The sequence below is a fragment of the Rissa tridactyla genome, chromosome 2, assembly GCF_028500815.1.
Source record: "Rissa tridactyla isolate bRisTri1 chromosome 2, bRisTri1.patW.cur.20221130, whole genome shotgun sequence".
NCBI classification, from domain to species: Eukaryota; Metazoa; Chordata; class Aves; order Charadriiformes; family Laridae; genus Rissa; species Rissa tridactyla.
The window spans coordinates 25,472,946-25,496,355 of NC_071467.1; the positions used below are offsets into that span (position 1 = coordinate 25,472,946).

The following is a 23,410-nucleotide window of genomic DNA, read 5'->3' on the forward strand; positions in this document are numbered from 1 at the left end:
GACAATTTATCCGGTGTTTAATATTTACAGCTATACTTACAGTGATATTCATTGCACCCTTAAAGAAAATTCAGATCTACTACCTTAAGCAAAGTGGGCTTCAAAAAACTGGATGTCAGACTATACAAATAAAGTATTAGTTTAGGCATGGTAGACTTTATTTTGGCACTTTAACAAATGCTTTATTTTACAGCAGTGGCACAGCATTTGCCAGAAATTTTCTTTTCTTGGCACAGTTATTTCAAGCAGTTATTTTACTAATTGAATTTCACTAAATATTGCACAATAAGATATACCTGTTAAATTCTTACCCTGTTTTTACTTGTTGAACCTGTATGGCTTTGAAAGAACTTGCCAGTAAGTATAAGTAATTTAAAAAGCAATATATTAAATATTTTAGCACAGGATAGCGTTCGTTTGTTCCCAAATGACCACTGAACTTGGGACAGCAACAAATACAAGTTACGCAACTCTTATCTGAAGAGCTACCAGATCTTATTTACAATACATTGCCATTTCTGAGAAGCAGTTCAGCTTGATGTCCTGAACACCTATATTTTGGAAATTTCAAAAATAAAAAATGAGGAGGTTAAGAGGGCAGAAGACGAAGCCATTTGTCTGTTACAAAGCGTAATATAAGGAGGCAGACTGTCGCCTTCTCCACGTGCCCCTCTATCCATCACCTATCTGCGGTCTAAGCAACAGAGCCTTTTCTCTTCTACTTGGAATATTTCTTTCTTCTCTTATGAAGATATTCCACTTGTCTCAACTCTTCTGCTGGAGTCCAAGCAGAATAAACCAAAATTCTCCAAAAGGCCGGGGAAAAAACAAACCAGAACAACAAATATACACAATAAATGAAACCGGGTACTCCTTTGAATTTTACAGCACGGAAAACAACATTTGCAGGAAGAATAGGTCTGTGTCAATACTGCCATTAAATATAACGCAAAGGTCGCATGACTCATAACTCATACACCAGATGCAAGACTTAAACATTCCCGCTTTTCTCAGCAATAGATCTGGTCCGAGGATCAGCCTCATCAACAGCCTATTTTTTTGTTTTTGGTCTGGATTTCTAAGATCTACTAGATGTACTCTGTAACATAGAAACATAAGCAAGTAGAGATAAAATGAAAAGCATACAAAAGTATATCACAATGGAATTCTCAGTATTAGGCCACATGATTTATTCAGTAGTGTTTATGTTCCCAAATTACAATTATGTCTATCCATGTAAGACTACAAAAGTTACCATTAGAATTGTCTGTGCTTATAAAATACCAACATTTTCTTTTACTGTTATATACTCATTAACACCAGTCTGCGACAAGTTACATATAATCATAGGCACTTCAAAGGCTTTAAAAGACGTTTACAACTTAAATGCATTTTTAAAGAACAAAAATTTAAACCCCTACGTGTACCTTCAAATTGCAAATAATTAACAAATACAGTGGCCATAGAAATCTGCAGCAACTTCTCAAAATACTGTTAGAGTCTTTGGGTTTGCTTAGGTTTGTCAGTAGCTTACTCCAAATCTTCCTGACAGGAGATTTGTTTAGTAAGAATACGACTATACAGTTTGTAGTAATAATCCAATTTTACACATTAATTTGCTGTTACAAATCTCACTGAAGCTACAGGTACGCTGAGAAACAATGCAAAGTGTAAAATTGATATTCTGACACTTAAATTTATACAAAGTGGAGGTTAAAGTTTACATAGCTGAAAAATTACATTTACACTAAAAGTTACTGTTATCTGAATCATCTGAAGACAAATTGCACCATGACAACTACAAAAAGGCATTTTTTTGGAAACAGATAAATTAATGAAATAAAAACTAACTTGTAAGATCAATCTGAGACATGCCGACAAAAATTAAACAACTTTCATTGAACCATAGGATAAAACAATCATTTTCATTATTTTATATTTATGCATAAAGTTTTAAAAATGATTCAGTGAACATCAATGGTTTTATAAAATAATGCTTTGCCACTGTTATTCACAGAACACTGCAAATGTTAAGTTTTAATTTTACATTTTTAAAGGAATACATGAAAAGTTTTAAATACAATGGGATTTTATCATAAAGGTGCCGTAATGGCTCTTTAATGAAAAAAAAAAAAAAGAATCTTCATTATTCTATGCAAAAGCTTTATTTAAAAAAGTTCAGTGATCTCATAAATAGAGACACTAAATAGGAATTTTATGCATAAAACTCCTTAGTAGGTGCCTTTTGATAGGCAGCACAGGATGGTTTACGTTCACCAAGGTCGTAACTGCCTTCATCCTTCTTTCTCATGCGGTATACCAGCAGCAGGATAAGGAAGATTGCGAAAAGAAAACCGATAACTCCGCCAGCAATAACAGCTGTAATCAAAGAAACAAGAGATTCACAATATGCCAGAAAAACAAGTTTAGCACCATGTTTCTTTTTCATCTCACACAGAGTTTGCGATTGTTTTCAAATCACAGAAAAGGGATCCCATTATGCAACTGTCTTGATTATTAGTATCCTGAAATATATTCTCAGAAAGCCTGTTTGTGTTTATAAGGCAATCATTTAAAAGGACATTCCACCTACAAGTGAGCGATCCACCAACTCACAGTTCTAAAAATGGTATTAAAAATTTTCCAAAACCTCAATTAAGAAAGCCACCCATACTGACAGAGCATGAAGTTGTCATCATTTATAATAGTAACACTTAAGTTTCTTTCAAACTCATTTTTCAACAGTTAACTTTTTCAGCCTTAAAAGAACTATTTTGTTACACCAGTTAAGAAATAAGTTTTCCCTTTTCTCCATCAGTTTTCACTCTGACTCTAGACTGAAATGAATTTCCTATTGACGAGTAATAGGAGAGAACACTTCATGGAGTTGTAGGAACCGAGTCATTACATTCATCATGTACTTCCAAGCACGTAGAAAGTATCAACTCCAACTAGACTTCAAGAGCAAACCTACATGCTTCCACTGATGTGGATATTAAGGCTATTTCACATTCTGATGCTCACAGGAAGATGTGGTCCGAAACTGTATGACTTTCATGGCTCCCAAGACCCGCTCCGAGAACAAGCAAAAAAAAGTATGTCTGTAAACACTGTTCTTATGCCAAAAAATCCTCGCATGCAGTGAAAACATTGGTGGCCAGCCTGCGCCTCCCTAGGTTATGCATGGAAATAGACACTCCTGCACCCTAAGGACAGCGCTCATCCGTCCCCCTCCATCCACTCATCCCTACCATGAGCTCCTCCCAGTCAGTGTCCATCTGCACCAGACGGACCAGACAGCGATGTGCTCTTAGGAGCGTGGGTGAGAATTAAATTTCTGCACCGCAAGCATCAATCCAAACTGCAACTCCCTTTCTGGGCTGTAGAAGCTCCATATATTCAGCAGGCATTATTGAACTTGTAGGCATCAAAGCAATTAGCAAGACCTCACTATTAAAGAACTTCAGAAGATGCCCATCTCATTCTCACCAAATCAACCACTGGCTACCCCCTACAAACGTGTTTAAGAATCTACCAAGAAAACACACATGCTGAGTTTGCATTATTTGATACGGATCCCCTCTGTTTTCTGTGGTGTTTCCAGGAAGATAGACCTTGGCAAGCAATGCCTCACCTGCCAGAACTTCTGTTCTCTGGAAGAGGTTTTCTGAATGCTTTTCGGTGAACACATCAGTGTCATCCCCTGGCTCATCACTCTTTTTCTTGGCATCTATCTCGGGCTTTTCCTCTTTATCGATTTCTTCAGGTGACTGTGGCACAAAAAGGAAAACAGAGCATTGATCAGAGACAGGGCGCACTGCAAGTTGGCACTGTCACTGCCTGTCACAGGCAACCACGAAGCTGTGGCTCCACACGCATACTCCACCATACCCACAAACACAACACATGGGAAGCTTTCTGACCGCAGAAAGCCACACTACACACTGTAACTGGATCTATCTGTCGTCACAATGTCGGAATGAAAAACAACACTATCCACGAGTTTAAAACCCTCAAAAGTATATTTAGCAAACAGCTGTTAAATATTGCCTGTGTTTATTAGAATAACGGCCTCTGAATGAAATAAGAATTCTAAAACTAACACATCAGGTATGTTATATTCAGAACACCTTTGAGGGTAATTTAGACAATTACTTATGGTGGTAGAAGGAAATACTGAAATAGTAAATGGAACGTGGCAAGTGTTCAAACTGCAGCCCAACCACACAACCCTCTCCTTTGAGAAGGGAAGTTTCATGCAGAATTTTTGAAGAACTCTTTGAGAGATGTAAAAAAGCTCAAAGGTGTCATGAGAAACTGTCTTGTGTATCATGAGATATTCTTTTTTGCATCTCTCCTTTCATCTGAAATCCAGACATCCCTACGCAGACTTTCTAGTAGGAATGAAACTGAGCAGCTCTGTAGTCATTTAACAGGCTGCAGTAGCATTAAGTAAAGTTTGGGGGGGCTTTGAAATCCATATATATCAAACAAAGTTAACATCAAGCCATCAACGGGGTACAGCAGAACCATTGTAAATGGTGTTGCTCTCCAGCCACGCACCTTTGTTTGTGCAGGCACCTTGGTCTGCATTTTCACCGTAGTGGTCTCAGCCCTAGATGCATCACTAGTTGTCGGTAACTTTGGAAGTGTTCTGGATGTTGTTATTACTGAACTGTCCTCATCTTCTTCAGCACCTGGAGACAAAAGAGATGACATTTCGTTGACCTATGAAATTCTTCCAGACCGATCACATTTTTTTATTTTTATGTATATTATGACACCAAGGTCAAGCTGCTTGGACAGCCCACCCTAGGCAAATGGCCTAGATGACAATGACTGCTAAGATAAAGATGCAAGTGCAAACACACTGTGACCCAAACTGCCAGGGGAATATTTGCCCCAAGTGATCCCAAGAAAGAGGAAAGGGGGACATCAGCCAGATTAAGCAGCAACCAAGAAATTACCGCAATATTTTTGAAACAGAAGGAACCAGCCTGAAAAGAAGTATGAAAAAAACCATAACACTTAACGGGGGGAGAAACCCTGGAGTGGAAATCCCTGGAGTCAGGGCTGGTGTGACCCTGTCTGACATGGCCCCATGGCACCAGGGGCTCTGCTGGGGCTGGGCGGTGCCATCCCCCACCCCATGGGTGCCCCCAGCAGCCACCTCCAACTCCCCCATGGCCACCACGGGGGCACCCCTGGAACTCATACCCCAGGGTGCAGGGTCACCTCCTGGGAGTGGCAGGCGGTGACGGGGCCCCTGGGATCAGATGGGGCTGGGGGCACCCTTGTCTCCCACAGCAGGGGTGCGCGGGCAGAGAGTCCTGCACATCCAGATGATGGGGGGCTTTCACACCCCACAACCTGTGAGAGGGGAGGGTGTGTGTGCACACAAATCTGTGTGTGCGTGTGGCACACGTTGGGATCAGTTATAGAGGGGGGTTGGAAATTTATAGTTGCATGTCACCATTTGGTAAGTGGCTAGTATTGTGCTTATCTGTTGTATTGCTGATGTTAAGCACAAAGGCATAGTTCAATGGTTGCCAGTTAATTGCATATCATAAATAAATCAATCAATAAACTTTATCCTGACTTGACTTAAACCACATGAACTGAACAGTTTTTCCCTGTAACACGCTGCTTCAACAACAAAAATCTCTCCTCTACAGCAAATCTGTTAAACCCTCAAACATAAAAAAGCAAGTAGTTTCTATCTTCAGGAAGTCTGCTATTACTTTATACTTCAGTCACTAGGAATTCACATGTTTTTAAACTTCACATAATTCAGAAGCCTTTTTATTTTGAAATAAAGAATAAGAGGATAGAAAACTCCCTAAAGATGACCTTAAATTTAATTTCCTCCACATTCAAAGTCCTGCTGGAGTCTGAAGGCTCCTTTAGAATAAGATAATGGACATGTCTAATAAATATCCTTTAGTGATACTGGAAGGAAGAAGACACAGACAAGAGAGTAAATTATTGCAAGGCTTGAAAGAGGAAAAGAATCAACCTATTCTCGGACCACTCCTTAGGAATCTCAATGTGTTCTGCTCGTTACAGACACCGGATACCCAAGTAACTATTGGGTAATAAATTCAGCAAACGTGCATAAGAGTAATTCCTAACAAATAAAAATGTATCCTCTTACAACAGACTAGTATGACTCACTCATTCCAAACAGCCTTTTTATCTTATTTTTGTAAAGAAAGGAAACAGGCTGAAAATATGATCACAGTAACCAAGTTTTGAACTCACAATTCAGAATTATATAGATTTGGCATTGAAAGGAAGGGCATTAACAAGACAATAACTAAAACAACTTCTGTATTGTGGAAAGGAAAATTTGGAATCATTAAAAAAGTACTACATTAAAGCTACCGGCACAGAATAATACTGGAAAAACCTTCAGAGACAACACAATTACAGTGCAACCACCAGAATAAAGACCTCACAACAAGAATCAGGTATTTTCCTGAAATGCTACTTAAAGATCAAAAAACCAACATCCTGCTTCAAAACAGAGATGAGGAAAGGCATCCAACAGGAAAATTTTTCTGGCTTTGCCTCAAGAGTTTTCTTTGAGAAATAAGGGCCCAATGGATAGCTCAGCCTGCTTTACCTTCCAAAGTTCCTCCAAATTACACAAGACTTTCAGAGTCAAGGAAATTAAAATTGATGATCAGATTAGAGATCTGATAAAACAGCCTTTGAGAGTACAGAACTTTATTTTCTTCTTTTTATGAAATGATAAGTCCCATTCAATCACAACTGCTCCTCCAAATCCTTAAATGCCACCTTCACTTCAGGCAATAGTTGTGTCTGCCAGATAAAATGGCGAGCGTTACAGGTCTGAACATCGCTGTCTATGGAGGACGCAGATCTCCAGTCTCTCAACAAACGGGCGACTAATCTAACTCCTGGACTAGTCGCTAGATTTGCACCAAAAGGTACCCAACTCCTCTTTCTGTACAGCTTCAGGAGCCTCAGGGGAATCCTGACAATCCCCAAAACATTGGGGCACCTATTATTTAGGCCTGACTCAGGTACCTGCTCATCCTCATGGTTTCCGCTTTCTAATTAGCTTTATCTAGACAGGTCTCTTGCTTGGCATGGAGTAAGTCTAAACAAGGGGAAGGCATTTCCCTTGCTAAACTGACAGTAGTATCCTCAGAATTACCCATAAATAGGACTGAGTGATCAAAAAACCTCTTTAATGCTCTCCAGAACATAGAAATACCATTTTACATGGTATCATGTTCCCTAAAAGGCAACAAAAAAACCAGAGAACTATCCCCCTCCCTGAATTCAAATAGGATTGGAAAGGACTCCCTTAGTGAGGACACCAGAAAAAAACCCTGCCGTAATTAAACCCATAACTATCTCAGTGGTAAAGAGTTGAGAGCTCTCGACCATTGCAGGCCATCTTTTATCCACTGCAACTTCTTCAGGACAACTGCTATCTTCATAGTGGTCAAAATAGCCTAAATTGTGCTGTAGTATTGGAAATATGTAATATAGCCCTCAGTGATGTGTCTATTCACTGTCCCTTGGATGACAGGAATGCAAATACTTTCACACTCTTGGTGCTTGAGGAAACTTGTCAGGAAATCAAGACTGTGCCAGCTTAAATCATTATATACTACAAAAAGCCCACAGTAGTTAGCACTCTTACTTGCAAAGCAGCCAGTGATTAACTCTTCCTACCAAACAAATCCAATCATTTCAACTTATCTTTTGGGATCATGTTTGCTTGCTGTTGCACATCGCACTCTGCGAGTACTATCACCACAAGCAAACTTGTCATGAGGTGGGCACACACATACCCACTATCTCTTTCATACCTTCCATCTCCATCATCAATGTGCCACATACCAGAATGATGTATTTTTAGCTGGCTTATCTCACTCCCATTCACACGAAAAGCCCCCAATGCAACCCTTAATCAACACAGCATTAGGCAACAAGAGATGACACTGTAAACAAAATACTAGTCCCCTATCAGGGAACTGCAGCTGAAATACACGGGGACAGTGGAAGGATGTTGTGTCTCTGGTAATTCTCACCTGAGGAGGGGAAAAAAATCCAACAAAACTTGAAGAAAATAAAAGGAAGAGTCCTGACTATAATGAAGTATACTGAAGATTCTGTCCAGCACAACAAAAACACACTTTCAAACAATATCACAGTATGTTTTTGTGTTGAAGGACCTGGAGAACCAGGCAGTCAATGTCACAAAGCATGCTTGGGGCTGGTGTAGCAGGTGGACAGAAGAATCTCTTGCTCCAAGCAAATCTGAAAGGCACATATGAGTCGGGCTGCAGAAGGCAGAAAAATTAATAATACTTGCCGTGTTGCCTGCACCATGGGAGGGGAAGCACAGCAGGAGAGGGTGTGTCGCCCCAGCTGGAGTGCCTGCCGGGCGCACTGCCACCAGGGCCAGGAGCACCCAGCGTCGGCCATGGCCCCCGCGGCAGCTCCTGTTCAGCACCTGGGAGAGCGCCCGTGCCTCCCCCGCCTGGAGCCATGGTCCCCAGCCACGCCACCACCCGTCACCCAGCCCCACGCCACGCTGCCATCGGACTCCTAGACTGCTTTCCAGCCTTACGAGTGTAACTCTGCCTTCCCATTAGGCCAAAAGCCAAAGCAGATCTGCTCTTGTGCTTCTTGGAGAAGATCTAGCCCCACCACCATAACCTTCCTCCAAGAACAGTCCCCAGTCACAGTATCAGTCTAGACATAGCTCAACCTGAGCTAACCTTCTCAACTCAAGCTGATGAGAAATATTAGGTTGCAGAAGAGAGGAAGGGGAAGGAAAACATGCATCAGATTCTAATACATATTGCATAGATTTGACTACCAGGAGTAACTTAAGACACAAGAATCAGTTTTCAGAAGAACGTGTAGATAAATCTAATAAAGATGGTGGCTTCCCTTAACATAAAGGTAGTCATGCTGCTTAGCAGCTACTTCCAGGTACCTGCAAGACCAGGGCTCAGTTAAGATCTTTTATGCTAGAGGAAAAAGCAACAGTAGTTTTAAAAGCCTTTCAAGTTGTATATAGGCAGGAAAACTTATTTTTACTCTTTTATTATTATGCAATATACAAACACCTACACTAAAAAGAGTGATGACAGACTGAGGCATCTCCTCAGAGATGGAGACTGCAAGAAGGAAACAATGGACTAGTTAATTCACTACAGACTTTCTGATGTTGATACAGGACAACCAGGAAGCAGGCACGGCCCCTTCAGAAAATGTCAACTGAAGGATTTGTACTGAACACTTGGGCAGGCAAACCTCAGTCGCTGAATGCACATGAAGTCTAAAGAGACTATGAGAGGAAAAAAAACAGAACACCATCACCTTTTTTTTCCTCCTTAGAAAAAGCCCTCAGACAATTTCTAGTTTGAAATGTGTCATGCTTACAGTGACATTTGTCCATGTTAATGCTACTTGCAGACCTGCAAGGGCATTAATGGTGGTGCTGACAATTCCTGTTTATCTCCATAGGCCTGGTGGCAGCTAACAATTTTCATACCAAAGAAAGGAGTCAGCATGTTGTCATCTTGGATCTGTTGGCTTTGAGTGCAATTACATAGCAAGAAAACCACTCTTAAGTGGGAAGGCTCTGCCTGCTAGGAACACTACATCACTGAGTATCAAGTTGAGAGAGACATATTCAACACAATGTGAGAAAAATTTATCATCGCTATATCTGCAGGACACTTTCTACTTCATAAAATGGAGATAGTAGTAAGTATAGGGTGAGCAGGGCAAAGAGGATGCTAATTTGCTTCCCTCGAGCTTTTTTTCTTAAGTCAATAAAACTGGGCTCACAGATTGCTTAGAAGATTATTTGAATTTAGACTTCTTCCTTTGTTCAAAAGAATTAGATTTTGATACTGTCACATGAGCTCTCTGGAGCGGCATCCAGCTAGTCTCAGTCTACAGTGAGACTTCTGCTTTCTTGCAGGAAAGAAAGAGATTGCCAGAGGCAGCATGAGTGTGTGTTATGTATTCCATCCTCCACCCATGGTTCAAGGCTGAACACAGGAAAACAGGATGAGAAAGCCAAGGTGTTACTGTTGAAGTCCAGGGTACTTTCTGTCCTGGCTCCACCTTTACCACTGAGATGGGTTAATAAAATCTGAAGCCAGTTCTTCTATAGCCTTTTCCACTTCAAAAGCAGGGCTGCATTTTGAGTCACCCTTATTAGAAACAGCCAGTCTCCACAGAGAGAGATGAAATAAACCCAAACCAGGCCATTCTCCATACCGCTATTTAATGTCAACCTATCTCCTTTCCTGAAGCCTACACAAAGCCAGCAGCATCTGACGTCACGACAGAACAGGATGCTGACTGAAGGGGCAATTTTCTCAGAAATCAGACTTCTCCTTAGACAGTTCTGGAAACTGCATGAAATCACTGACTTATTATTTTTTTCAAATAAAATGTTAAATTTCCCCTCAAAGAAGTGTACAGCAAGGATGTCCAATTAAGCCTCCGATCACATTGGAATGTCAAACTTTCTCTGTGGAGGGCTTCCAAAATGAAGGGTATTACCCAGGTGCCAATGACCGATGGGCCTGGATTTGCCTAGCAGCACAGTCAAACCCCTGCAGACTTAATTTTAACGTACCTTTGAAACTCCAAAAGGAAGGAAAAACAAAAAAACATGCGAAAAATCTCAGCTGTGGCTCACAAGGTAACAAAGACAAGGTTCTACAAAAACATACTTTAAAAATTCACAAGTATATATAAACATCAAAAGACAGATTACAAAAAGTGCAATAACAAACAAGTAAGTAGCACACTTGGAAAACAAATGGGATTTCCACAATAGCTCAGCAAATGCTCACAACAATGAAGAAATTTCTCTTCCAGAACTACCATAAAATTCTGCGCTTAACTTTTAATGGCTGGAGCCTCCCAGCCAGTCTAGGAGACACTCCACAAGAGGCTTTCTAAGAGAAATGATTAATGAGGCTTCACTGACAGTGTTTAAGTCTGAAAACTCAGTATGTTACGCTTATGAATTTCTTTATTCACTATATGCATGTAATTACCTCAGAGAAAACTGTCATAGTTTTGGCAGTATCTAGACTTCCAAATTTAAAAGAAAAACAACAACAAAGAAGTGGACACCATGTTTACATCAACCTGAATGCATGTAAGAGAAAACAAGGCTGCCGCTGCTATGTTTTCTTACAGACTACTAAATTAGCATTATGCTATGGGAAAACTAAGCCTTCTCTAATCCTTATTTCTAAACTCCAGAGAGATCTACATAGAAACCGGAGGGACAGAAGACAGAAAATACCACAGTGAAATGATGCAACTAAGGAGTAAGAGAAAAGAGCAGAAAGTTAATATTTAAAACACAGCCCGCAGGGATGCTCAGTGCTCTGTAAATAGAGAGACAAGCACTCATGGTATTCACTAAAAGTATCATCTCCAGCTTATAAAGGAAAACTGCAAAGCTTTTCCTCAAATAATTGCATTACATCTTGCACTTTTCAAAATCAAATTGTGACATGTTGTCTCACCTGAACCTGACCCAGAAGAATAATCATCATCATCAATTGGATAGACGCCTGATGCTTCTTCAACAGAGCTGTTGTCAAGGTATAAATCTTTATCAGAGGTCAAATCTGCTCTCTGAAAAACAGATAAGAGGGAATGGTTAAAAAGATAACAGTTCTCCAGCATAGCAGTCTCTTAATCTTCACTCCTATTTCCGAAGTTGATGATGGCACACTGAACAGTTTATACTTTCAGTTTACGCAACGTATTCATCTAAGATATTAAAGAAATTTGTAAAATTACAGCGTAAAAAAAATCTAAGGTTGCACAATGAAAACTAAGAAACCACGCAATCTTTAGGAAGGAAGCCCCCTTCAAATCACACTTCATCTCATTAAATGCATGAATGAATAAATAGTATTTGCAATATACTCTGCAGAGCTTCTGTAACAAGAAAGAAGCAAATCCCAGGATTGAAGCCCTCTGTCAGTATCTCAAATACACAAATCTATAGGCTGTCACGTGAAGTCTGTCATTTGATCTCAAATGGGACGCAACAGGAGCACACACCGAAAACCATCTCAGATATACACCAAGCCAAATACAAATGTTTAACAAGACAGTGCTGGTGATCAAGGATTATGAATGACATTTCCAGCAGGATCAGACAGCACATCTCCAAAATTCTGGTCAGGCAAGACACTCCAAATCCTAAATGAACACATCTCTCCTAAAATTTAGCTGTAGCTTCAACAGGCTAAAAAGTTGGCTTCTTTTGACTTTCACCACATTTTTATGTCTGCATGTATTTCCCGACTAAAAAAAGATTTTGCTAAAATGAGCTGATAATAGAAAAGGTATCAGTCATCTTTTTAGATTGACAACTCAGGCTTTGAAAGACTAGAAATGGTCTTCCTCCACAGCAGCTTGTGCTTTCTCAACAGAGCATAAACTTGGTTACAGGAGTTGTGTATCTCTGATGACTGAGAAGGTACCTGCCACTATTACTACTATTACTTTTACCAGCATTTCTGTATTTGCCCATTTGCCACAACTTGTTGAAAAAAGTATGAAAGTTGCAAATGGAGTTTCAAGTCAAAAAGCGATACTATACCAAATTGAGTCTTTTCTTTATATCATATAATTGCCCAAACCAGGTGCTCTGCATCCCAAGGGTTTCCACCTTACTTTTTACCGCATGGCACTGATTGCCCATTTTATGCTACACAACATTCGCTGTAGCTTTCCTAAAGGGGTACCAAACTGTGAAAGGGGTAACTCCTGTATGCCAAGACCCACATCTGACTTTCTGAGGTAATTTTTTCCCAGAGGTCTAAAAAATATTGTTGAAGACAATTGTGACCTTCCTTTTTTTTTTTTTTTTTAGGAGGCTTTTGGCAATGGATTCCTGTTTCAAGCTTCTTCACGGCAGAAAACTGCAATTCAGTTCAATCTAACATTTAAAAAATGATTCTTCATGGAAAGCAGAAAGGCCATCCTGATTTATTAGAGTATTTCAGGGTAAGAGACCTTTGCACTGGGGGTACCTAACACTTTTCTGAACAGCTCTGAACTAAAAAGTATTATCCGTTTTTTCCTTCTAAAGAGGAAAAGAAAACTTGGTCAAAGTCTACTCTTGCTACGGCAGTTTTTACCTGTGGGATGTGTAGGGAAAAAAAAGCCCTGCTTTTAAGATAGGTTTACAAAAGGCCTGCTCCCATCTGCTGCTGCTAGTTCACACGGTCTGCCTGGAACTGGCTGCAGTCCAAAGCAGAAATTCAAGACGATGTCTGGTCACCATCAAATGACTTAATTCCTTTAAAAGATGTCTCCAAAGAAAGGCCTGAAGTGGCCTGGTAGGTGTATAGGTGGTATTGTAATTAAGACGCAGCTGAAACTGTTTCCGTATAGGAAAACAACTCCCTCTCACGGGACAAATATCCTGCTGTTGATCAGGCTGCCACAATGGACCAAGCCACTTTGTCCCATTTTACTTTCAGCCCCAACTGCGGTACAAACCAGCCCACTCCTCAATATCAGGCAGGAAAAAACAGAACATATTTAAAAGGAAGTGCAGGTGGCTGACCATGAGTATATAAAAGGCATACAATATTCAAAAGATATCAGAGGTAGTAAATGTTACCTAACGCCAAGCTGGGAAAAACATTCGAAGACCTACCTGGAGAAATTTCCTAACAATGGAAACTGCCAATAGCATTTGGCAACAGCTGAGAAACAGCCTGAGTTTGCAATTGTTAGTGAATGAAAACCAGTCTGCATGAGAACAGAAGCACCACACCCCCATGCCCAGAACTTTTTGTGTTGAATAAAAATATGAACTTACCAATCAATTTATTCCCTAGGCCATTTCCCACTTCTGTCTATATCAGAAACGAACACAGCAGAATTCAAAAACTGAACAGAAACCCAAAACACGCCCCCCCCTCCAAAACAAACAACCCTGTTTTCTTGCTCTTTCCAGCCTCACAGGAGTCAGAGAAGACAGAAAGGATCCCTGACAGTTCTTCTAAAGATCCGTTTTTTGTAAGACAGTTGAGCAGCTAACCCAATCCAGCCCAAGCTACAAGCGCCTGGTCAGCCAGGCTCCCCACCATCATATTCATTCCCTTTCTTTCGATGAATTATGGCTTTTCAGCAGCCAAAAGCTTTCCTTTCTAGCTATGCTGAGATGTTCTCAAGATTTAAACCAGCTGAAAACAGAGGAACAGAAATGGAAGAGCAGCCTGTGTAGTTTTCAGCAGCAATTTGAGCATCCATTGTATTTTATTCTGGGCATCCAAAGGATACAATGTGAAACATTATTTAATATCTAGCATTGTGGATGGCACAGCTCCATCAGAATGACAAAACTATTCCCCACAGTACAATATTTACTATAAGGAGAAATGTATGACCCAGTGAACCCCAAATGCATTCAGATCAGACATCACGCTTCATCTTGAGGAAGATGCTCTGCAGCTTCTCCGGCCAGAGCCCCTTGCTTCAGCCCGTTTCCAGTACAAATGACTCTCATCTAGTGGAACTCGGGGAGGACACGAGCACCCTCTCAAACCAAAGGCACAAAGAAGCATACTCTAGCTTAAAAATCCCCAGGCATTTGCATAGATAAACACACTGCACTGTCCCCAGAGAGACTCTCTTTGCAAGCTGGCTAGTAGACTTGGGGTAGGGGCACCCCCTCTACACCCACAGCTTGCACCTCTTTTCCCAGTTGCTCAGAAGCACGTAGCTGCCTTAGGCCGCTTGGAATGAAAACTGCCTTCATTTAAGCATAAAAAGAAAAGCCCAACAGTTAACAAAAAATGCACAGCCATTAAAAATAATTCTCTGAAGATTAAGCTTAGCAAAATGAGAGACGGTTAATGAAAATAAAAGAATACTTCATGGTGCTTAAGTGAGTATTAAGCACCAAAGCCATGCCTTGCAATTTTATGCAGTGTACGAATAAATTTGATTTAATATTTGCTCTAGAAATGTTTTCTCGCTTGTCAGCTGGGAATCCATGGGGGCCCATGGACTACTTCCAGGGTGTTCACAAAAGATAAGTTGGAAAAACAAGTTTGTTTTCAGTAGGCTTCGACAGAGAAAGGTCTGTACTACCACTTCAATATGCTTAGGAGGAAAAAGAAAAGTTTGCAAATTCTAACTCCATTATGAAGGCCAAATATTTAAGGGACTATTTCCTATGGCTAACAAGTGAAACGAGGGCCCTCATGTCACTTTTATGTAACAGCCTTATTTTCAGATCTATTAAAACGGCAGGAACACCAGGCAAGGATGTCTCTGTTATCAGTCCTTTAATCTGGCCCTGAAGCCACAAAAACTGCTCGTTACCTCTTGACAGAGATTGCATTCTCGTCCATCATTGTTATCCCACTTACGTTTTTATTCCAAGAATATAATGCTGCAAAATCCTGTGACCTAAATACTTCACATGCTACATGCCAATGATCACTGATTCCTGTCTGGTTATTGACTACACTGGCACAAATCTAAATCTCATGGATGTAGTGTAGATTAGCACCCACTAAATACTAGATAAAAGATATTCCCATACCAGTTATATGTTGAAGTCTCAAAGTCTTTATTTTACTAAAGCTTACATTTTAAATTATTTTTAATATAATAAATTTAGATCATCCAGAACATATTTTTTTTAAAAAAAACCACCTCATTTTGACACTAAATGAGAGAGGAAACAAAGCAAAAAAGCTTTTTCTGACTCGTCATCTCATGAAAGGCATAAATCATTCATCAAAATTTCAAATGGCAAAAAACTGAAAACAATCTTCAGACAATAGAAGGGTTGGGAAAGGATGGCGCACTTCATTTAAAAAAAAAAGTACAAAGGGCCCTGTAATAGCCATTCCCTTTTCCAGTGCTGCTATTACAGTCAGTCTCCCCATCATGTGGGGATGATTTAGGAGCAAGACATTAAAGACTTTCATGCCATGTGGATGAAGCCAAGAAAGCTGGTGTGAGGAGCAGTGAAGAAGTAATGTCTACCATCGCTGTCGTGGCTGTTTGAAACTCAGACGGAAGAGCAATGAGTAACTGACATATGGAAGGAAACATTTTATTACTTACAGATGCACTGAAATGTCTGTTCTCTGCCTTTTTGGGTATATGGATGGGACAGAGAATTTGAGGTTTGCAGCTGGGTTATTAATGGTACATTGCCTCCCTTCTTCCCCAGATGGAAGTCTTTTAGATGTAACCCGTTTAGTATGCACACAACCAGAGATTAATATTTTAAAAGTGATGTTATATCCCAAATATCTAAGCCAGAAGGCTCTGAAAATTTGCAAGAGTTACAGCTGTTGATTAGGTGGCAGTCTTATACGTAAGAAGGAAAAAGAAAACAGATCTTCCTCTTCTATTAACAGATCGTGCCGTTCTATTAGTGCTTGTATAAAAGCATGTTCAGCTGGTGAGTCTGAGTTCACTGAAGTGATGCATTCTTCATACACACTACATTTTTGGAAAGCTAACTACCTGAATGCATTCATCTAAAGCCCTAGGGCCATTGCAGAGACTCCCAATGAAGGCAGGAGAAAAGGCAGTTGTGTGAAGGAGGAGCTGTATTTCCCCCTAAGTTTCCTGCAAAAGGAACTCTGATCTGCCGCTCAACAGAAGTTAGTCCTAACAGACCTCAGCACTGCCGACCCCAAAGCTGGCAAGCTTCTTGCTATCATTGTTCACTATTTCTTTGCTTTCCTGATCACACCAGGAAAGCTATTTCACTGGTGAGACTGTCCCATCAAGAGTTCGTTAACCTTGTCCAGGAATGCGAGTCACGATTTTAAACAAAAAAAATCTACAGCACAAAACTTGAAAATCACATTTACACCTCAAAGCATTAGGTTCTTCCAGGGAAATGTGCTAACCAGAAGAGCATCCACCTCTTATTTCTAATCGCATTACTGGTTCTAAGAGATGAGCTGCTGTCAACTCTGGCAGTGCCCATCAACTTCCCTCAGCCTGTGCATCCCTACACTGAGCACGTGTACCCTGCTACAAACATGTAATTTTGAAGTAAGATTTTATGTTACGAGGCATGTTTACCACTAATCGTCCTACTATAGATGCTTTTCTTTCCTCTCACTGATACTACAGCTGGGCACAGATGAAACGGGAAGGAAAGAAGTAGGCCCCATTATTTCCTTTCAAGGTGGTGGTGGCCACTTTCATGTATCTGCAGGCCAAACTCTTCCCAGCAAACCCCACTTCACTGCACTGTGCCAACTGCGGTGGGGCCTTCGGCAGAAGTAGTGGTGGAAAGTATGATGGTGGGCAGTTCGGGGTTTTTTTTTGAGAAATAAGATGCTAATAATTAGTGATGTAATTTAACACTCTAAGGACTCCCCATTTTCTTCCTTGGAGAAATGATACTGCCTGCGCAACGGTGCAGTCATTGGAGTGGGTACTGACTCCAGGAAAGCTGCCCTGCACCACCATCTGGGTAACTGTGATCACAGCAAAAATATTCTTTCCATAACAACTGGCCCCAGACTAAATCTTGCAAGTTTGAGAGCCAGGGTTTCATACAGAAGCCATCTGCATTGCTCATTTCCTCCGTATCATTTTGACATGGTTACCATCTCCCGGTTTTACTGCAGAACAGCTTAAAACCCTCCAAAGCACTCTCCACAGCTTCTGCCTTTCTGTGCCAGTCTTCCTGCTCATCCACCCGCCCAATGTGAAAATCAGCCTTGCAATGGCAACTGCCTGGACCGTTGGCTTTGGCCAATTAAATAACAACCTTTGATTGCTGTGACTCATTCTGGAGGGCTTGTTTCCAAAGGTATTTTTAAAAATACCTCAGAAGACATTTGCTGCCCTTCTTCAGGTAAGGGTGGAAGCGGAAATGAGCTCTGTACAGGTGTCCCTACCAGCGTTGTTAAGTTGGGTGGTTGCCCATGGGGCCGGTGCCGGCAGCGGCGCGGCAGGCTGAGACCCTGTCTGGTGCAGCGCAGAGCCACTACCATGGCCGGAACACATGCCAGAAAGATTATTCACGCTCCTTGTACCTCATGCAGAAGAACTTCCTGATGCTGCACAAAACTATAGCTTTAGGCCTCCAATCTCTCATGACAGATAAAGAAAGGGTTTGACCGCTTGTGGCTGCTGAGGAAAGGCGGAGAGCCCAAAATAAACACAAGCACTGCAAACTGCTTCTACCACTGCTAGCATTCAACAATAGAGGACTCTACCAAAAGAGCTGATTTACAGAGATTGCCTCATGTCAGAGCCAAGAGTCAAAATATGCTGCCTTTTAAGACGCGCACAGTCTGTTACGCCAGACTAATTACCAAAACAGAGGCGTATTTGACAGGGACAGCATTAATAGAAAAACTCTTGATGGTGTCAGGCATTTCAGCAGTCTATCTCATGGCTCGGACTACAGAAAATACACCGCATCCATGGTGCTCACAGGGAAACACTCCAAGGCAAAGACCCCCCAGGGTAAGGAGACACCAACAAGCCACCACCATGTCAGCTACTGTTCACTTACAGCCATGCACCAAAGAAATTACTGTGCTGCACTTGATAAATTTAAATTCACACTCTCCACAAAGTCATAGAAACTCATGTGCCTGTTTTCTAACAGTCATCTGTGCCTTTAGAAATATTCCCTAATGTGTAATTACATGCCATATGGCACATTATATGATAACAGAACTTTAAAAGATAACTGGAGAACTTGTTCAAGCTTAGCTGAAAATGTTTTTCTTCCCATTATAAAGGCTCACAGATCTGTGTAGTGGGTCTTTCGCCTGCTTACAGTTTTGGAGCTGAGGCTTGTCCTGCCTTAAGGAGAAAGATAACCATCCTCTAAAGTTCTTGCCTGTTTGAGGTAAATTCCAATGGAATAAGCTTCTGTCTTTCCATTTCTTTTCAGAGTCTAATTTCCAGTTGCGCATCATTTATGTAGTAGATGTACACAGAGGCTAAACTTCAGTCTATCAGTCTAATCCCTTGTCCAAAAACTGTGTTGCCCAGAGAGGGACAGAGGTTGCTGTATGAAAACGCAGGAGGGAGGCAAGTGAGCACGGCAGCAAGATCAGACAGAGCTTTCTGACATTATGCACAAGTACCAAAGGCACAATTTGTGATGAAGGACAGATCAAACAATTTGCTCATGCTCTCTAGCCTCAACAGATATTTAGTAAATGACCAAAGATACTCATCAGTTACCCAACAGCCTTCCTAGGCTATCTAACTAGGCTCAAGCCCACATCGGGTATTAAAGGACTGCTAGTTGAGCGAGACCATAATTGGGTCTGCTTCAAGAAAAGACGCCTTCATCATCCACCCTGCAGAAGATACCTACATCTTCATTCAGTTATGCGGAATGTTCTGGAACAACAAACCTTTACCTCTGTGCATCTGTGCCACCACTATATCCCAGTGAAGAGCAGTTTTTCACCTGGGCAGACTCTCCTCAGAAGAAGTCCCACAGTTTCATCTTACAACTCAGTAAGTAAAAGCTACCTGGATCACAGGATATGAAACGGCAGTGTTTTATTTTCTTTCTCCAGCAATGGAAGTTTCCTGTGGTTCTACAGCAATTCGTGCTGAAAGCCCACGCTCAAAAGGGGACCAGGACCTACAGCCAGGGAAGCTGCATGATCAGACCACCTCCACATAGGCTACAGGTTAGGACCAAGGGACCTTCCTAGCCCAATGACCACATAAACTTACTCCAACTCAAAAATGGTTAATTTGGAATGATAGAGGGGCACGGCAAATCTGATACACCAACCCAAGCAAACAGTGCTGCTGTGCTGTTTACATGAACCCCCTGATTTGACACTATATCACATTCCCTGACTCCGCACTAACAGGCCTTTCTCTCCTTGCACGTGAAACCCAGAATTAAACACTGCAGTTCAGTTGTCTTCTTTACCTTGAAAACCTCAAGACCTCTTAACAGTCAGGGTACAGCACACAGCAATTCTTGTTTCCCATGTAAAAGCAGAGGTTTAATAGCAAAGTTTCTCCAGGAACCCCAAAATTAAAAAGACTCAAAGCCCTCTCATCTTTTGTGCCAAGTCACCAATTGGTGCAAAGAACAGTTTATTCTTCAACTCTGCCTTTGACGTAGGCATGATACAACAGGGAAACTATTTTAGAAGGGCTACAGCTGAATCAGCTTCCGAAGTGCCACTCCAGCCTGAAATATTAAAGGGCAATGTGCAGGCAAAACAGTATCAGAAGCCAGCAGCCAGCAGTGTGTATCACGGGTTGATTTATCTCAATTAGCATAGCAATTTTCTGCACGTTTTCCAAAAAGCACCCATCGGTTTCACCAAAAATAGGATCAAAACCACCATGCAAATTGTTGTCACAGCTCAAAATGCTAATCAGTTTTTTAAGGACACATCAGCCCATGTGCAGACAGGTTAAATTTAAGGCACAGCCGTGACCAAGAAGCTAAACGTGCTCCTTTGAAAATGCTGAATGAAGAGGTTAGCCTGCTTTTGAATCACCAGTCCCAAGTCTGACAGTAACGGGTGATGCAGGTAGCTTTTGGTATAGAGGTCAAAACTACACGTACCTGACCCAGTCAGTGCTTTTAGATCCAATGCGCACTGACTCTTCCACGCACACCTCCCCTCTCCTTTCATGCTTTACTGATCCTTTTTCCTAATCAATCAGAAGAACTAACACTTATATTTTCCTCCCTCCTCTTGAGACTGTGGATGAATGATTAAAGCTGCCAGGGTAACCTCTTTGGCATGCATGCCAATAACTCCTCACCTAATAGCCTTTCCTCTGCCTCGCTGCCCTGGCCCACTGGTGATTACTGCAATCCCTTGAAGTGGTCAAATTGCAGGGCAGCCCCCATGGAAACCTATTTGGAGCTGTTCGAACTCATACCAAAGAATGATGTTTTTAATACAGATTGTTCTTTCTAAAGCCCTACAAAAGCAGCTGTAATCAATCGTAGTGGGAGCACTGCAAACCTCCGCCAGTTTCAAAAGCCCCATATCGATTCCTTTCCAGTCCGTGGATTTCAACAAAATAACCCCATGTGAGGAACCTAGAATCAACTAACGTGAAATCATTTAAATTAAGATATTTTTGCCATTAGTAGCAAGAATTGGCAATAAACTGCCTCAATCTATTGCATTCCTTTTGCATAAACAGGGAAATTACACATAAAACAACTATATTATTAAAGTTACATTAAGCACCAATTAAATATTACTAGCAAAGGTTATGTATGGCAACTGAAGTTTGCCAAAGGTGAGGAGGAATCAGACTTCAGAGCTTAAGGAGTGAGCATTTCCAATTCTTGAATGCTCTATTCAAGAAGAAGAAGTGGACACTTCTATTTGCCACCTGCAGCCAGCAGAATCTTGGTGACATCTCACCAAAGCTCCCCATAGGTGGAAAAATGGCCACTGGTAGATCTGAAATCTGTTTGATCTTTCTAAAACTGTGTGCTCTGGTAGCAATTAGCTGAAGGAACTTCCTCACACAAACACATGCAACCTATTTCAGGAGATGGTCATAAACCACTTTAAATGAAGAGAAATCCTGGATCCTCTGGAACTGAGATGAATGTTGGTGGTAACACATTCATATCACAGGTTCACTAGATTCTTACTTAAGGAAAGTAGAGCTTAAATAAATTTTAAGTATGCTTAAATGAAACACCTTTGTATCAGGACTCTCAGTTTCATTACAACAGGATACGCAGGCTGTGCACTCAGCACGAGAAGAAAGAATCACCCTTTAAACAAGTATCTTTAAAAAACCCGCAACAAACAAGAAACCCCAAATCATCATCTTTATACTGCTTCAGGTTCTGACAGACAGTACCAGTTTTGAGCAGAAAATCTTCTCTAATGATGCAAAATGGAAACTGAACTGCAGATCAATGTGAACTTCGTGTTAGCCAGCAGAAGATGCTGCATGTGCCGACTTCTTTCTCCAGTCCATGGAGACAATCACATCTTCATTTATTCGGGTAACTACTTCCAACTTGTTGGGTAATGGCTGAGCTAAGTGATAAGCTTGTCCTCTGGCAGTAAAAGAACTGGTAAATACAAAACTGGGTTAAATTAAGCCAGAAGCCTTAATCTCTGCGGCCGAAAAGGATAAATGGTATCACTGCTACTCTTTCCACTGGTATAGTCTTCTCAGACAGAGACAGCGAACACAGAAAGCATTGAGAGACCAGGTACATCCTTGTGAGATACCTCTTAGTATCCCAGATCCCCAAACAGTAAAACAACAAAGATGACTTTATTGCTGTTTCCAGGTGCCAACTAGTCTAACACCCACTCATCTCACTGGTGTACAAGATTATGTTGTTGGATTCAGCACTCTGATCCTGTCTTACTTAACTGAATTTTTGCTACAAAGGCTTGGTGTTCATATCCTCTTTGATGCATGCAAAGATAAGAAATGAGTTTACTTCAGATGGGATAAAACACCACTCTAATAACTTCCACTGTAAAAGCAGTTGAGTGAAATCAGAGATACGGCGGCTTGTACGGGCGACGTGGCTTCAGGAACAGTCTTCTGTCTGGTATGCTGCCCTTCAGGCATGACTCCCCTCCTTCCACCGGGGAGAAGGAACTGGTGCATCACCGACACAAGCCCGCGTGACTCCCCAGCCAAAGATGACAGACGGGCTGGGCTGGGGGGACACACAGCACCCTCCCTGCAGCACCAGCCAGCTTCCTAGCCAGGTGGGGCCGAGGCAAAAAGGAAGGATTTTCCCTGCTGCCCTCCCCTCCTTCTTAGACTCTCCTGGCAGCTCCCTGGGGCTTGCAGTGAAGCACCAGACTGGGCAAGGGAACTAAGGGGACAATTTCTTCTGAAGACAAATATAGATCAGGGCTGCATTCAGAAACTAGGTGGATATACTAAGCAGAACCACTAAATGAGAATTTCACAGAATCATAGAATGGTTTGGGTTGGAAGGGACCTTAAAGATCATCTACTTCCAACCCTCCTGCCATGAGCAGGGACACCTTCCATTAGACCAGGCTGCTCAAAGCCCCATCCAGCCTGGGCTTGAAAACTTCCAGGGATGGGGCATCCACAACTTGAACTATATTGTTAGGAATTTCACCCAGTTTTGCAGCTGACTGATCCCATATCAACTGCACAGCAAGAGAAAACGAGGCAGAGCCTTGGTGAGGCAGTCTGCTGCGAGCATCCATACCTGTTGTAAGACACTTCTGCACAGCGTTTCACACGCACTCATATTGCTGAGAAGAACTATCTAACATATGTCTGCTCTTAAAAAAACCCAGTAACGTACATAGAAAGCATCAAGCTGAAAACGCCTCGTATAAGGTATCCTAAAAGAAAAGAGTTACTCCATGAGCAGTGGAAA

General features: G+C 41.5%; 1 protein-coding gene across 1 annotated transcript in view; it reads right to left on the bottom strand.

Annotated features, from left to right (window-relative positions):
* Nucleotides 1-136: 136 nt before the first annotated feature.
* SDC2 (syndecan 2) overlaps nucleotides 137-23,410 on the bottom strand; it is a 60,702-nt gene continuing 37,428 nt past the window's right edge. The window contains exons 2-5 of the mRNA XM_054191831.1: nucleotides 11,553-11,664; nucleotides 4,564-4,697; nucleotides 3,635-3,770; nucleotides 137-2,379 (exon numbers count right to left, since the gene is read on the bottom strand). Coding sequence (XP_054047806.1) covers nucleotides 2,216-2,379; nucleotides 3,635-3,770; nucleotides 4,564-4,697; nucleotides 11,553-11,664 — 546 coding nt within the window. The 3' untranslated portion in view covers nucleotides 137-2,215. The remainder of the gene's footprint in view (nucleotides 2,380-3,634; nucleotides 3,771-4,563; nucleotides 4,698-11,552; nucleotides 11,665-23,410) is intronic.